The sequence below is a fragment of the Branchiostoma lanceolatum genome, chromosome 3 (genome assembly GCF_035083965.1).
Source record: "Branchiostoma lanceolatum isolate klBraLanc5 chromosome 3, klBraLanc5.hap2, whole genome shotgun sequence".
NCBI lineage: Eukaryota > Metazoa > Chordata > Leptocardii > Amphioxiformes > Branchiostomatidae > Branchiostoma > Branchiostoma lanceolatum.
In genome coordinates, this window is record NC_089724.1 from 4,087,594 (window position 1) to 4,099,877 (window position 12,284).

At 43.3% G+C, this 12,284-nt stretch overlaps 1 protein-coding gene across 2 annotated transcripts in view; it reads left to right on the top strand.

Moving 5' to 3' along the window:
* The window catches only part of LOC136429767 (dynein axonemal intermediate chain 7 homolog), a 40,795-nt gene extending 31,474 nt beyond the window's left edge, over positions 1 to 9,321 (top strand). For both annotated transcript variants that reach the window (XM_066419735.1, XM_066419736.1), the window contains 9 exons: positions 458 to 582; positions 1,516 to 1,667; positions 2,364 to 2,470; positions 3,401 to 3,567; positions 4,167 to 4,256; positions 5,887 to 5,958; positions 6,725 to 6,874; positions 7,594 to 7,695; positions 8,083 to 9,321. In XM_066419735.1, coding sequence (XP_066275832.1) covers positions 458 to 582; positions 1,516 to 1,667; positions 2,364 to 2,470; positions 3,401 to 3,567; positions 4,167 to 4,256; positions 5,887 to 5,958; positions 6,725 to 6,874; positions 7,594 to 7,695; positions 8,083 to 8,220 — 1,103 coding nt within the window. In that variant the 3' untranslated portion in view covers positions 8,221 to 9,321. The remainder of the gene's footprint in view (positions 1 to 457; positions 583 to 1,515; positions 1,668 to 2,363; positions 2,471 to 3,400; positions 3,568 to 4,166; positions 4,257 to 5,886; positions 5,959 to 6,724; positions 6,875 to 7,593; positions 7,696 to 8,082) is intronic.
* Positions 9,322 to 12,284: the final 2,963 nt, after the last annotated feature.

The following is a 12,284-nucleotide window of genomic DNA, read 5'->3' on the forward strand; positions in this document are numbered from 1 at the left end:
TGTGTGTGTACTTGTCACACGAAAAAGGAAATTAAAGATTACAATGATGACGTGAACCTGTTAAGCAGACTGAAACCGTTTACAATGGTTTTAGTACTTTGATTGTAGTTTAAGCGTAGTCATTCTCAAGGCTATTTTGATCCAAATACATTGGATGATGATTTTCGGATGTGTTACCCTTAGTTGTTGTACTGGTGCAATGGCCGAGTGGGTAGAGTTTTCGCCTTGCATACGGTAGGTCGTGAGTTCGAACCCCGGCCGGGTCATACCAAAGACTCTAAAAATGGTACATACTGCTTTCCCTGCATAGCACTCAGCATTTGGGAAAGAGTATGGCAGTTAAACACACACCACCCCCAGTGGACTAGCCCCCTCCTGTAGTGACTTGCACAAAGTTGTGTGGCCATGCATCTTTCGGTGTGGGAAGGACTTTAACTTTTTTTTGTTTTAAATTTAGTTGTAGATGAGTACCTCCAGCGCATCGCCTACCCCGGGGAACCCGAGGACCTGAAGAAACTCGGCGCCACGCTCACCCTCGCCACTCCCCCGGAGGAGAAACCCGCCGCCAAGGAGACGTCTCAGGCAAAGATTTATTTCTTGTCAATTCAAAAACAAAAATACATAATTATCTTAAGCCACACCAATTTGATTTTTACTTGAAAGTTCATCTGCGTTGGTAGAAGTCATTTTGAATCAAAGTTCAACTGCAAATTGCCAACACTTAAGATTAAAATTGGACGTACCCAAATTTTGACTGATCAGCTCCAGTCTTTGTCAAGGAATGAGCAATCCATTGGCTCTGTGATGTCACGTTATGCAGATAGAACATATGATTCAGTGAGCAACACCCTCAGCAGAGACAGGATACGCCATAGACTTTAAGCAACATCCACTGCTCAACAAATCACATGTTCTATCTTCATAACGTGACGTCACAGAAGCAGTGCTAGTGGATTGCTCATTCCTTGACAAAGACCGGAGCTGATCAGTGGAAAATTTGTCCTATTTTTTGGTTGGCATTTTGCAGTTTAACTTTGATTTAGAACCAATTTGGTTTGTTGGTACTCCTATTTTTAAAAGGAATGCTAATAGGCTGACCAGACAGCCTGACAATGGATACAGAACTGGAGCGACAGGATACGACGGTGTGATGAAGTTTGATCTTTACTGCAACACAAAGCAAATATTGCTCACCTCAAATTTTCAGTCGTACTACGTCGACCTTCTTCAGGAGTGATTCTATTACTCTGAGTATGTGACTTTAGGGACATGTGACTCAAGTACTCAATCGTAATTGAGGTGAGCAATATTTGCTTTGTGTTGAAGTAAATATCAAACTTCTTCCTGGAATCCAACAACACAGATGAGCTTTCATGCTATTATAAGATATGATGGTGATGAAAGGTGTTAAAGATAAAAAGTAACGAAAACAAACGGCACATCAAATTTAACAGCAATGAAAGAAAACCAGAACTACATAATTCATGGATTTGTTGTTTCTTTTACACAAAAAAGGCGAATATGCTCCTGGAGGGACCGCCGAAGGAAGGAGAGAAGGGGGAGGGTGAACAGCAGGGGGAACAGCCGGAACAGCCGGAGGCAGAGGCGGCTCCCCCCGCCCCTGTACAGCCCACATACATCACACCGCCTGTGGGGGTCACCATCAAGTACGGCACGGTTTATAATTAATATTGATAATTATCATTTTCTTATTTGTTAAATGTACTCTATTCAATGACATGTATAATCTTCTGTTCATGTTTCCTGTCATGATTTTTGCTCCATTTCTGCCTCTTCTTCTTCTTCTTCTGTTCCAAACAAATAAGGCCAATGACCTTGACCAGACAGCTGTCACCATGGTTACTTGTAAAGTAGCAGACACCCTGTGGTGTTTGATTACATTATGTACATGTAGCAAGTGGCAGGACGGAGCTGGAGAGGCTGGTCATCATGTGCACATGTGCAAATGAAATGTGTTTCAGCTGCGGAACTAAATTGGAATTGGACCTAGAATTTAAGGTCAACAATACTGTGCAGTTGCTTAATGTCTGAAAAATTCATCAACTAAGCAAAACCAATGAAAGCATGATTAGACCCTTATTTTGTTATCTGTATCTGTTCGCAGGCTGCCGAGCACAGAGAAAAAGAGCTTATTTTTTACTTATCTGTTGTTAATCAAACAGATTGTACATATAACACCTGGCTCCCTCTGGGTTCAGGAAACGTCGCTCAAACTCAACGGATGTGCACAATGACATAGACAGTTTTATGAGTAAAATCCCCCCTAATGATGACTTCAGTCTGTGTTGTTCAAATTTGCTGTTGAGGATGACTGAGACTAAGTTCTCTGTACCTGTCCTCAGGCTGCCGAGCACTGTGGCGTTTTACGAGGAGCCTCAGCCTGCGCGGTGGAGCTGGGCAGGGAAACACTGGCGACTGGACGGCTTCACAGACATCAAGTATGACGAAGGTACAGAAAGATCATCATCATCTCATCATCTATTCCCTTGACCTCCGGGTCGTTGGGGGGGACACGGTAGCAGTGAAGATGGACATCTGTCTCCAGGCTTGTCTGTTTAGCTTGCGGCAGTCAGCCTCATAGAAAGATACATTACTGTAAATGCAGAAATGTTCGCGGAGATTTTATGTTCGTGTTTTTTGTGGCAACCGTTCAACAGTTTAAAACCACCGTGAACAATTTCATCCAATACTGTAGCAGTATGTGACTATAGCGCTGACGCGAACTCAAAACCTCCGCGAACAGTCCATTTTCGCCTTTAGCGCGAAATAAAAACCATGCAAACTTAAATGCATTTACATTATATGTTGCTGACAAGGAAACCTGTCAAACTTGTGTTCTCATACAAAACTTATTTCAAATTCAATTGAAAAGTTGTTGTTTTTCAGCAAAGTTATTGGAAGAACTTAGAAATTGTTGTTTCACAGCCATATGTCATATACATGTACATTATGTACCAATCAAATTATGTAACTTGGCAAGCTGAAAAGCTAAATTTTTCAGTGTCACATTGAAGACAGGATTTTTTTAATTTTGTATTTTGTATTTGACTTGATTTTAGAGGTGGAGAGTTTGAAGGTTTTAATGTTGATAAATTTGTTTTTCAGAATCCTGCTGTTTGATCAAATTGTTTTCTCAGAGCAGAAAATGCTGAATTCTTTCACCACACAGTGTATACATTGATATCATATAAAACTGAAGCCTAAAAGAGATCTGTAAATTTTTGTTGTTAAATGACTGCATGTTTATTCGTTGTCCTTTTCTCAGAGAATAAGACGCTGAGTTCCAAGTTTCAAGACAAACACATTCGGGCCTAAACATGCCCTTCTAGTCCTGTGGCATCCTGTCACTTTAGTTTGATCTGTCGTTTTCTTCTCACAGAGAACAAGACGCTGAGTTTCAAGACGAATACGTTCGGGCTCCTGACCGTGATCCAGGACTCCCACCTGAACATGCCCTTCCAGTCCTGGGAGATCCGACCTCGCGGAAACAACGCTGCTCTCTTCACCATCATTGCTGCCATCGTCGAGCTGGAGATCGAGATTAAGGTGTGGCTGATTGATTGATTGATTGAATTGATGATGCACAAATATATTATGTTATGTAAATATCAGTGTATTTTTTGTATTTGTGTACCTAGGGCCTCCCTGAAAATCAGTGCCAAGCCGCTGAGGGAGCTACCCTAGTAAAAGAATACAGAAATAATAATAATAATGATTGATTGATTGATAGATTGGTTGGCTGGTTGGTTGATTGTTTGATTGTTTCATTGATTGATTGATTGATTGATTGATTGATTGATTGATTTGAATTATTACCTGGTCAATTGATCAGTTTGTAGGTTGGTTGGTTGGTTGGTTGGTTGGTTGGTTGGTTGGTTGGTTGGTTGGTTGGTTGGTTGGTTGGTTGGTTGGTTGGTTGGTTGGTTGGTTGGTTGGTTGGTTGCTCGCTTGCTTTCTTGTTTGCTTGCTTTGAGCAGGCTACAAAAGTTCATACTCAGGGTCAAACAAGGCTGGATTTCAGGTTAACATTGATGTTAGCCACTGAATAGGGTAGTCAATGCTTATACAAATGACTCTGATTGCGCATTCTACTACCTCGATGAAGGAATTTCATTGGTTGACTTTTGTTTGTGCTCTGTTGCCAGGACGACAGATGTTGTCTGAGCCAACCAGAGGACACCCCTGAGCTGGACCACCTCAGGAAGAAATGGATGGCTCCAAAGGACCTGGTTAAGGTGAGCTGACTGGGAAAGGATGTTCTATGGTGTTCTTTCCACTTTTATCACATGGACTTCCATAGAATATTTAGAATGCAATGTCTCGTTCAGCACCAAGGACAGACTAATGCGTGGGACGAAACTTTGGCCAAGCTATGAAATCCAGCTCTCCTAATTTATTCTTTTTATATAGGAATTATTCATCCCTACTTGACCAATGATAAAGAATCCTGGTACATATAGAATACAACATGGCGTATTTTGTATCACCCGAGATTCCAGCCCAGCTGGGACCGACGGTGATGCAGAATACACCCTGTTGTTCATTTATGTCATACCCACCCGAGAAAGCACACATTTCAATGCGAAATGCGCCTTAAGGCGCACTTTAGACCTACAATGTTATAAGGTCGTACGATCATTGTCGTAGGCGACGGTTTTCTTTAGACACACGGTCAGGAAATATCATGGGACCCCCGCGGCGCAGAATTCCATTGATGTGCGCGTGTGACTCAAAGTGAACTCTTGCGCTCAAATTCAAAATGGCGGGGGAACCGCTTGTTTTCGTCAAAAGATGAAGCTTTTACTGACTTTGCAACAACTGTTGCCCTGCAGATGAGACGTTGAGAACGGTGCTCAACAAAGAAAGAGATTGAGGCTGGTACAGAGACGGACGGGATTTAACCCGAGTTCGTGGCCGCCGCCGGGGATGTCCCGGGGATCGAGGAATAGGGGCATACTAGAGAAGTATAGCCACTGGTAGCAGGGCGTCGCGCCGGAATAACCGGTTTCGGATGAGAAAAATATGTTTCCATTGCTAACTGCATGCATATTTACAAAGAAAACGATAGAAACTTTCCTTCCCGGACAGGAAACAGCACGCTGTAGGCTTATTAGCATATCACCCACTTCCGTCGCCGGCGACGATTCTTCTTTAGACGAGAAAAACACAGCCACAGGCCCCCCCGCTGAACGTCGTGCGACTGGGTCCGAGGTGGTCGCACGACATTTCGAGGATTTCCCGTTTATTGCCGTCGTACGATTGTTTTGATCGTCTTTAGACGGCCAAAAAATACCGTCGCCGGCGACGTCGCCCACGACGATGATCGCACGACTCTAAAATGTCGTAGGTGTAAAGAGGCCCTAAGTTGAGAAAAGTTGATATCCTCAAACAAAAAATTGTAAGAGCCGCACATTCCAGCGACCAAATCCAGTTTTCAAATTTTCGATAGCGCTGCACTTGGCACACTCGAAATGCATTCTAAATATTCTATGGAAGCCTGTGTGATAACCTAAACCCTGTCTGGAACACCGGTATCAAACGTTTTTGCGGCCCAGGTATGACATAAACTAAGATACTTTTGGCGTGTTCTACGGGAGAATCTGGTTTGCTTTGCCATTATGACATGAAGTAAGAACACAATAACTTGTTCAACACCAACGACAGACCAGTGCGTGGGACAAAACTGTGGCCAAGCTTCGAAATTCAGCTCTCCTAATTTTTTTTTTCATAGGAATTACTTAGCCCTACTTGACAAATGATACAGAATCCTGGTACATGTAGTATATTCCAGCAAGAGTAGTGAAGTATCATGCACTGTATCACTAATGGAGATCATTCAAGTAAGCAATTAACTATTCCCTCCAGGCCCTGCGAGCGTCGGGGGTGAACATCTTTCCAGAGCCCGACTCCAGCAAGTTTGTCAGCATGACCAAAAAGGTAGGCAGCCTTTTTCATTACACATTAATGGATTAGTCTGGATTACTTACCTTTATGTGGTTTGTATGTCTTACGTTTGTATGTTTTTTGTCCAGGAAGTTGTTGACAAATCTCATACGTTACCTAATGGTCTCAATAATTTTAGTATCCAAAGTATTCAAGCCCAGACAAAGTCATTGATAACATTGATATATGAGACTATAACTTACAGTGGTCTGAGACATTGATGTAGGACCGCATGGTATGAGACACTGATGTTGGTAACAGACTGCGACTGTCACATCACTATGAGACTTATAGATAGAGTTGATGACTCAGAGGTCGTGATGTTGGTCTGAGACTCGAACATGATGACCCCTACAGTAGAAAACTGCAACGCTTGTTCACTTCCCCAGAAGGAGAAAGCAGAGATGTCACAGCCACATACTATAGCATCTGATTCAATTACTGTATGAGACCTTAACTCTTGTCTCTTGGTCTGAGATTGAAGCATTGGTATGATACTGTAACATCAGTATGAGACCATAAACCATTTTTCCCTCCTCCCCAGGATGAGGAGGCTGAGATGCTGAGGTACCGCTGCATGGCCATGACGCTCCCTGCCTTAAGTTTCACTCAGGTTTAATTCTTTATTTCAAATATGTTTTTTCCTCTTCAGGACAAAGAGGCCAAGATGCTGATATGGGTCTGAAATGGTGTGAAACTGAAGCTGCCGTAAGTAACTGGACTCGTTAAGTTTTTATACCAATTTGCTTTTCCTCCCCAGGATGAGGAGGCTGAGATGCTGACCTACCGCTGCATGGCCATGACGCTCCCTGCCTTCGCCTTCTCCTGGAGCAAGTGGAACGCGGAGGCGGGAGAGGACCGGATCGTCATGCAGGCCGCAGAACATCTGGAGGACGAACCTGTCAACGAGGTAAAATTGATATTTTTCACTCTGAAACTAAAAGCCCCTGTCACACACATGTGACCATGGCCTCCTGACCTATTCTAGACCATGGCTGTGAGTTAAGCCCGTCACACATAGCCGTGACTCTAGTAATGAATTGTAATTGCCTGGCAAGCGATATCAACCTCGTCTCGGTTCAGTGTCAGCTTGTGGGCTTTAATGTACAAAATTTAATATAGATGGCCTCCTTTACTCCCCTCACGGAGTAATCTGGTTCAGTATCCAATATCATCAATCAATCAATCAAATGGTTTTTATTGTCAACAAAACTCTCGCAGCCAGAGGCTGAATTGCAGTTGTTTTACAATGTACACCGCCACAATTAAAACAAGTCTTATTCCCAAGTACACATTAAAACAATAGAAAACGTGCTTGGTCACGTGCTTCCACATACGAATATACACTTTGGGTTTTTAAAATATACAACATTATCATACAATCTTACATCAAATACATCCTACTTATTGTGGTCGTCATTTTCCTTTCTACTGTTTACTAGGGTTGTCATGTATGGTATGCTACTTCTTTTATAGCGTTCAGTTCTGGGTTTGATTTGGTAGAGTTGTTTGCTGGAGCGTGTGGTTCGATCAGTCACATCCCCTCGCGTCCGTGGTAGCCAATGCCGGAAGTCTAGTGTCTTAAGGATTTGTACTTTGTCCGTGGTGCTGAAATGTTTGTTGTTGCAGGACGACTGGTGCTGTTATGTACAGAGTGTGCGGAGGGCAAAGAAACTCAAAATCAACGAGTTCAGCGAGGAGTTCTCTGTGGACCACGCTGAGGGATCCGAGGTATGTGATCATATAGTTGAACTCTTCTTCATTCTTTAACAATTGACAAAGAATTATGTGCACATGTTTCAAGCTAAATGTCAACAAAAAAATCTTATCCACCGTATTACAGTAGTGCAGCAGCCTAGAGGTATGCACAGTTAAGATATACAGGATGTACAGGAGTGCATTGTACTGGGGGACGTTGGGATGGAGATCTGTTTGGTCGTATCTTTTCAGGGTGGTGGAATTATGTTAACTTAGTAGATGCTACAACAGATTTCTTTCCTTCATGGCAAGCGAGAAAGCTTTTTTGCGAAGGCCTTTGATGCCACATGAATATGATATCTAGACATATGTAACATCTGTTTTTCCTTGTCTTACATACTTGTGCCTTTCCTTCCCCAGTTGAGATCGAACATGTACCACATGTTGACAGACTCGGCGAGTGAGAAGGCCCGGGAGCGCATCCAGGCGGCGAGCTACAAATTCCTGCACTGCGCTGGGGAGCTTATCAGGGCAACACGCCTCTTCACTTACTCATAGACATGTGATATTAATCCACCCCCCTGGATAAATGGTCTGGTCCATGTGCCACATTCTGTCAGCTGTATGGTGGGCTATTCCATTGTAACATTAGGGAGGATGACCTGCAGATTACAATGTGCTGAGGAACCTTTCAAGGCCACCCAGCTCTTCACTTACTCATAGACATGTGGCAACATATATTCCCCCGCCCCCTTTTTCTAACATTCTGTCAATTGTATGGAGGGTTATTCCATTAGGTGAGTGGGGGGGATGATTTGAAAATTTTCATGATAGGCTGATAGGATAGTGGGGACAAAGCGTTAGTCACAGTGTGAATATTGCATGAATTGAAACGGTGAGGTGTACAGTTCAAAAAGTAGAGTATGTTTTCCCAATGTTGGTACAAACCCTTCTCACTTTCCACATTTCCTGTGGTTGATTACAGATATTTCACAGGAAGGAACAGCTTATTATTCTTGGTTAAGAAGGATGTGTGAACTGCAATCCATAACAAGGTCTTAGATGGATTTGAAAAGAAAAGAAAAAGCGAGCCATAGCGAAGCCCCATTGCACTACCACTACCTACTTGAAACAGCACTATGCTTCATCTCAATTGAAGATGACGGCATGGCTTTACCTTTTTAGATGGATTTATTGTGATGCAAAGAAGTGCTACAGAATTCAGTTTCTGTTTTAGACTGGAATGAAGTGTGTGACACTTTACATATATATGTCATATTTGTACAGAAGATGCAAATCACATGCAAGATCGAGGTACATGTTACTTAGTAATGAATGTCCAAACTAGTACCATGGTAGGTATTATTACACACACAAAATCTATTCTATATAGACAACTAAATTGTTGTGGTGATGTTTATATTCAGAACACTTTATAATGATATAGTGTTGAGTCAGAGTTGAATTTTTTGTGTTGAAGTTTACTTCAAACTACCACATGACTGACCTGGATGTAAATAATCGATTCTTTACAGTCAGGGATTTGGTTTAAAGGTTATCTGGTGCGGTGTACTTGTTGTTGTATATAGAGTAAATTGAGTAATGTTGAAAGTTAAAGTTCTGTACATGTATTCGAATTAAATGGTTGTTTTGAAATAATGATTCTGTACATCCTCACTTGTTATACATGTACTCACCTGAGTCAGCCGGAGTTAGCGCTCGTCTCATGTACATACAGGTAATGTCTAGTACTAGGCATGATACTACTTGAGTAATGCTCCAAGGGGCCCTGCCGGACAGTTCACGGGCTGTTTTCTGCACTTTCGGGCGCTAATCCTACATGGCCCGGTGGGACACCCTGCGGCTATTTCTGGTCACGGCCGGGGCCCTGGAAGTTTTTGACATGGATTTAAAATCAACGCGGGTGCTGGTAACAGATTGGCGCCATGAGCTAATCGTGAGAACACCGAGAGGTACCCTCCCTGTGTCCGGCAGTCCACCGGGAAAAATGTGTGGCTTAGTTGCCCGGCCGGGGCTACACCCCCTAGGGCCGAAGCGCTGGCGGCGGTGCCAGCACATAGTGTGGCGTTCTGTATTGTCTTAAGCGGCCCTAGTAACCATGGTATAGCATTTCGTCAGACGATGGCACAATATTATCAGGGTAAGGCAACTCATTGTCCCTGCCATGGCGCTAAGTAGAATGTTTTGGAGGCTGGTTCCTTTCGCCGTTGTGAAGGTATCACTTGATTCATCGGTAGAATTCCAAGCAGTTGTGTCCGCACCCTTGTTATGTTCAGTTGGTTTGGGCCTAGTGTCATAGCGTGTGGTTCCGTGACGGTGCAAGATGCTGGTTACCATGGTCGGTGACTGGCCGATGGAATGCTTTATCCCCACGGTTCGATTTGATCCGAGCTTTGGGGACGTCACTGCCAAAACGTCATGGAAACTCCCCAGACGAACTTTTGCAGGAACAGTTTGTTCCCTACACTCCGTCAGCTGTGCGGGCGCGTCTGACAGTGGTAGCCGGTTCAGTCGACTCGGAGTTTCGCAGTAGAGCTTTCGAAGTTTTTTATTAAGACTAAGAGAGCAGGCTCCACAGGACGAGCAACAGGTCTCGTCGCCTTCCTTACAAGGCTGTAGACACGTCATCTTGTCAATCAGCCAGGCCAGGTCGCAGTCACAGCGAAGGAGGTTTCCAACAATCACGACAGTGCTTAATTGTGGCAGTCCGAGTTCGTGCTGAGAGAATGAGGTTAGTTTGTTGTACCCGACATTAACAAACTTCAGCTCAGGCAGATATTCAATGACGCTGTCCAGCCGAACGTACCGTAGTCGGTTTTCATTCAGAAGTAAATGGCGTAAAGCTGGCAGACCGCGCAAAGACGTCCAGGGAAACGATTCGATTGAGTTCCAGCCTAGGTCCAGCCAACGCAGTTGGGGTAGACTGGGCAGGTTAGTTACGTTACTGATGTTATTGAACTTGGCAGTGAATCGGTCGGCGTTGGACGGTATGCCATCCGGGATCGCGATGAGGTTTTGATGATTACAGTCAACCTCTGCAGTCCAAAAGTACTTCATCTGATGTATCTTACATTCAGCTGACAGACAAGAACATCCGGACCACAGAGGTGCCCCCAACGCAACGAGCAGCAACAGTACACTTCCTTTCATATTCGACGTTTTATCCTCTCTGCCTGTTGGTCAGCAATGGAAAAAAACGTAGATGCTTACGATGACTTCGTTTAGAATGGATGCGGATGATAAGTTCGCATCTAACGCTTCGAACAGCAATCTGGCGACAGTACAGGCGACAGTGAAATTGAACACTTTCTGTCTGATGCAGATTTTTTTTCAAGTCATGTTGTGATGACGTCGTATTCATGTATATTCAAGCCCACGTACAACTCTGGCATATGTAGCAAAGTTCTTTGGTTCAAGGTACGTGAACAGAAAAAAATTGTTTTATTCTGTTCGATTTATCAATATTAATTGATTGACTACAAGATTGATTGACTTCTTCGATCTAGCCATAGTCATACTGACAGTTTACAAAAAATTGGCAACATAACTTGTAAGGTTGGACCAGTCCGCACCTTTTACTGATTTCACTTTAGCACCCCGACCAATCAAACCATGTGAATCGGATTGAAACTCAGATTCGTATCAGCCATTTCCCGACAAATCCCTTTCTAACTTGCGTTAACGACTACATCTGACAAAATAAACTCGCCAGTGAGATGGTGGAAGGTGTCAGCTTTCCAAAAATGTTTTCAGATTGACAATTTTGGCACTTTGGAACTGATTCAAAGCGACCGCGATTTAACGTTTCGAAAAAAATGGTTTCTACTACTATCCTCTAAACGTTAAATCGCGGTCGCTTTGAATCAGTTCCAAAGTGCCCAAATTGTCAATCTGAAAACATCTTTGGAAAGCTGACACCTTCCACCATCTCACTGGCGAGTTTATTTTGTCAGATGTAGTCGTTAACGCAAGTTAGAAAGGGATTTGTCGGGAAATGACTGACACGAATCTGAGTTTCAATGCGATTAACGTGGTTTGATTGGTCGGGGTGTTTATATATTAGGCACGGCTGCACCACACCACACGCGACAAGATTCGCAAGAACAACATGCATATAGCCATGAGCACAACAACAGACAGTGTGATTTCCCCTTCCCTTCCGTGGGAAATTGCATTTTACGCCCCCACCTCAAGACCAATCTAGGTAGAAGTCTGGAAACATGGAGGTTTACAGATGAGTTCTCTGATTACAGTACGTGATGGTGTCTAGTGACGTGTGTTTTGTAACCAGTCTAACGTTGGGTACGGGTAACATAAATTCGGGATTTTTCCGATAATGGTTGACTGAAATCAATCTAGCAGAACAATAAACCATCCTTTCTTTCTATAATTCTGTCAGTATCATGTACTATCTTTGCACTAATCATATATATGGTAGATTTTGTCTCTAGTCGTGCTGACACCATAATATTTCAACTTGAAACTACCGTCCGCCGCACGCACAATTACGGTGCTGTCGGACAGGGGGGCACATTAATTCGGGAGAGAAGATTCGTCTTGAATATCTTACCGCTAATCACATTTTATACAGCAGCTATTCG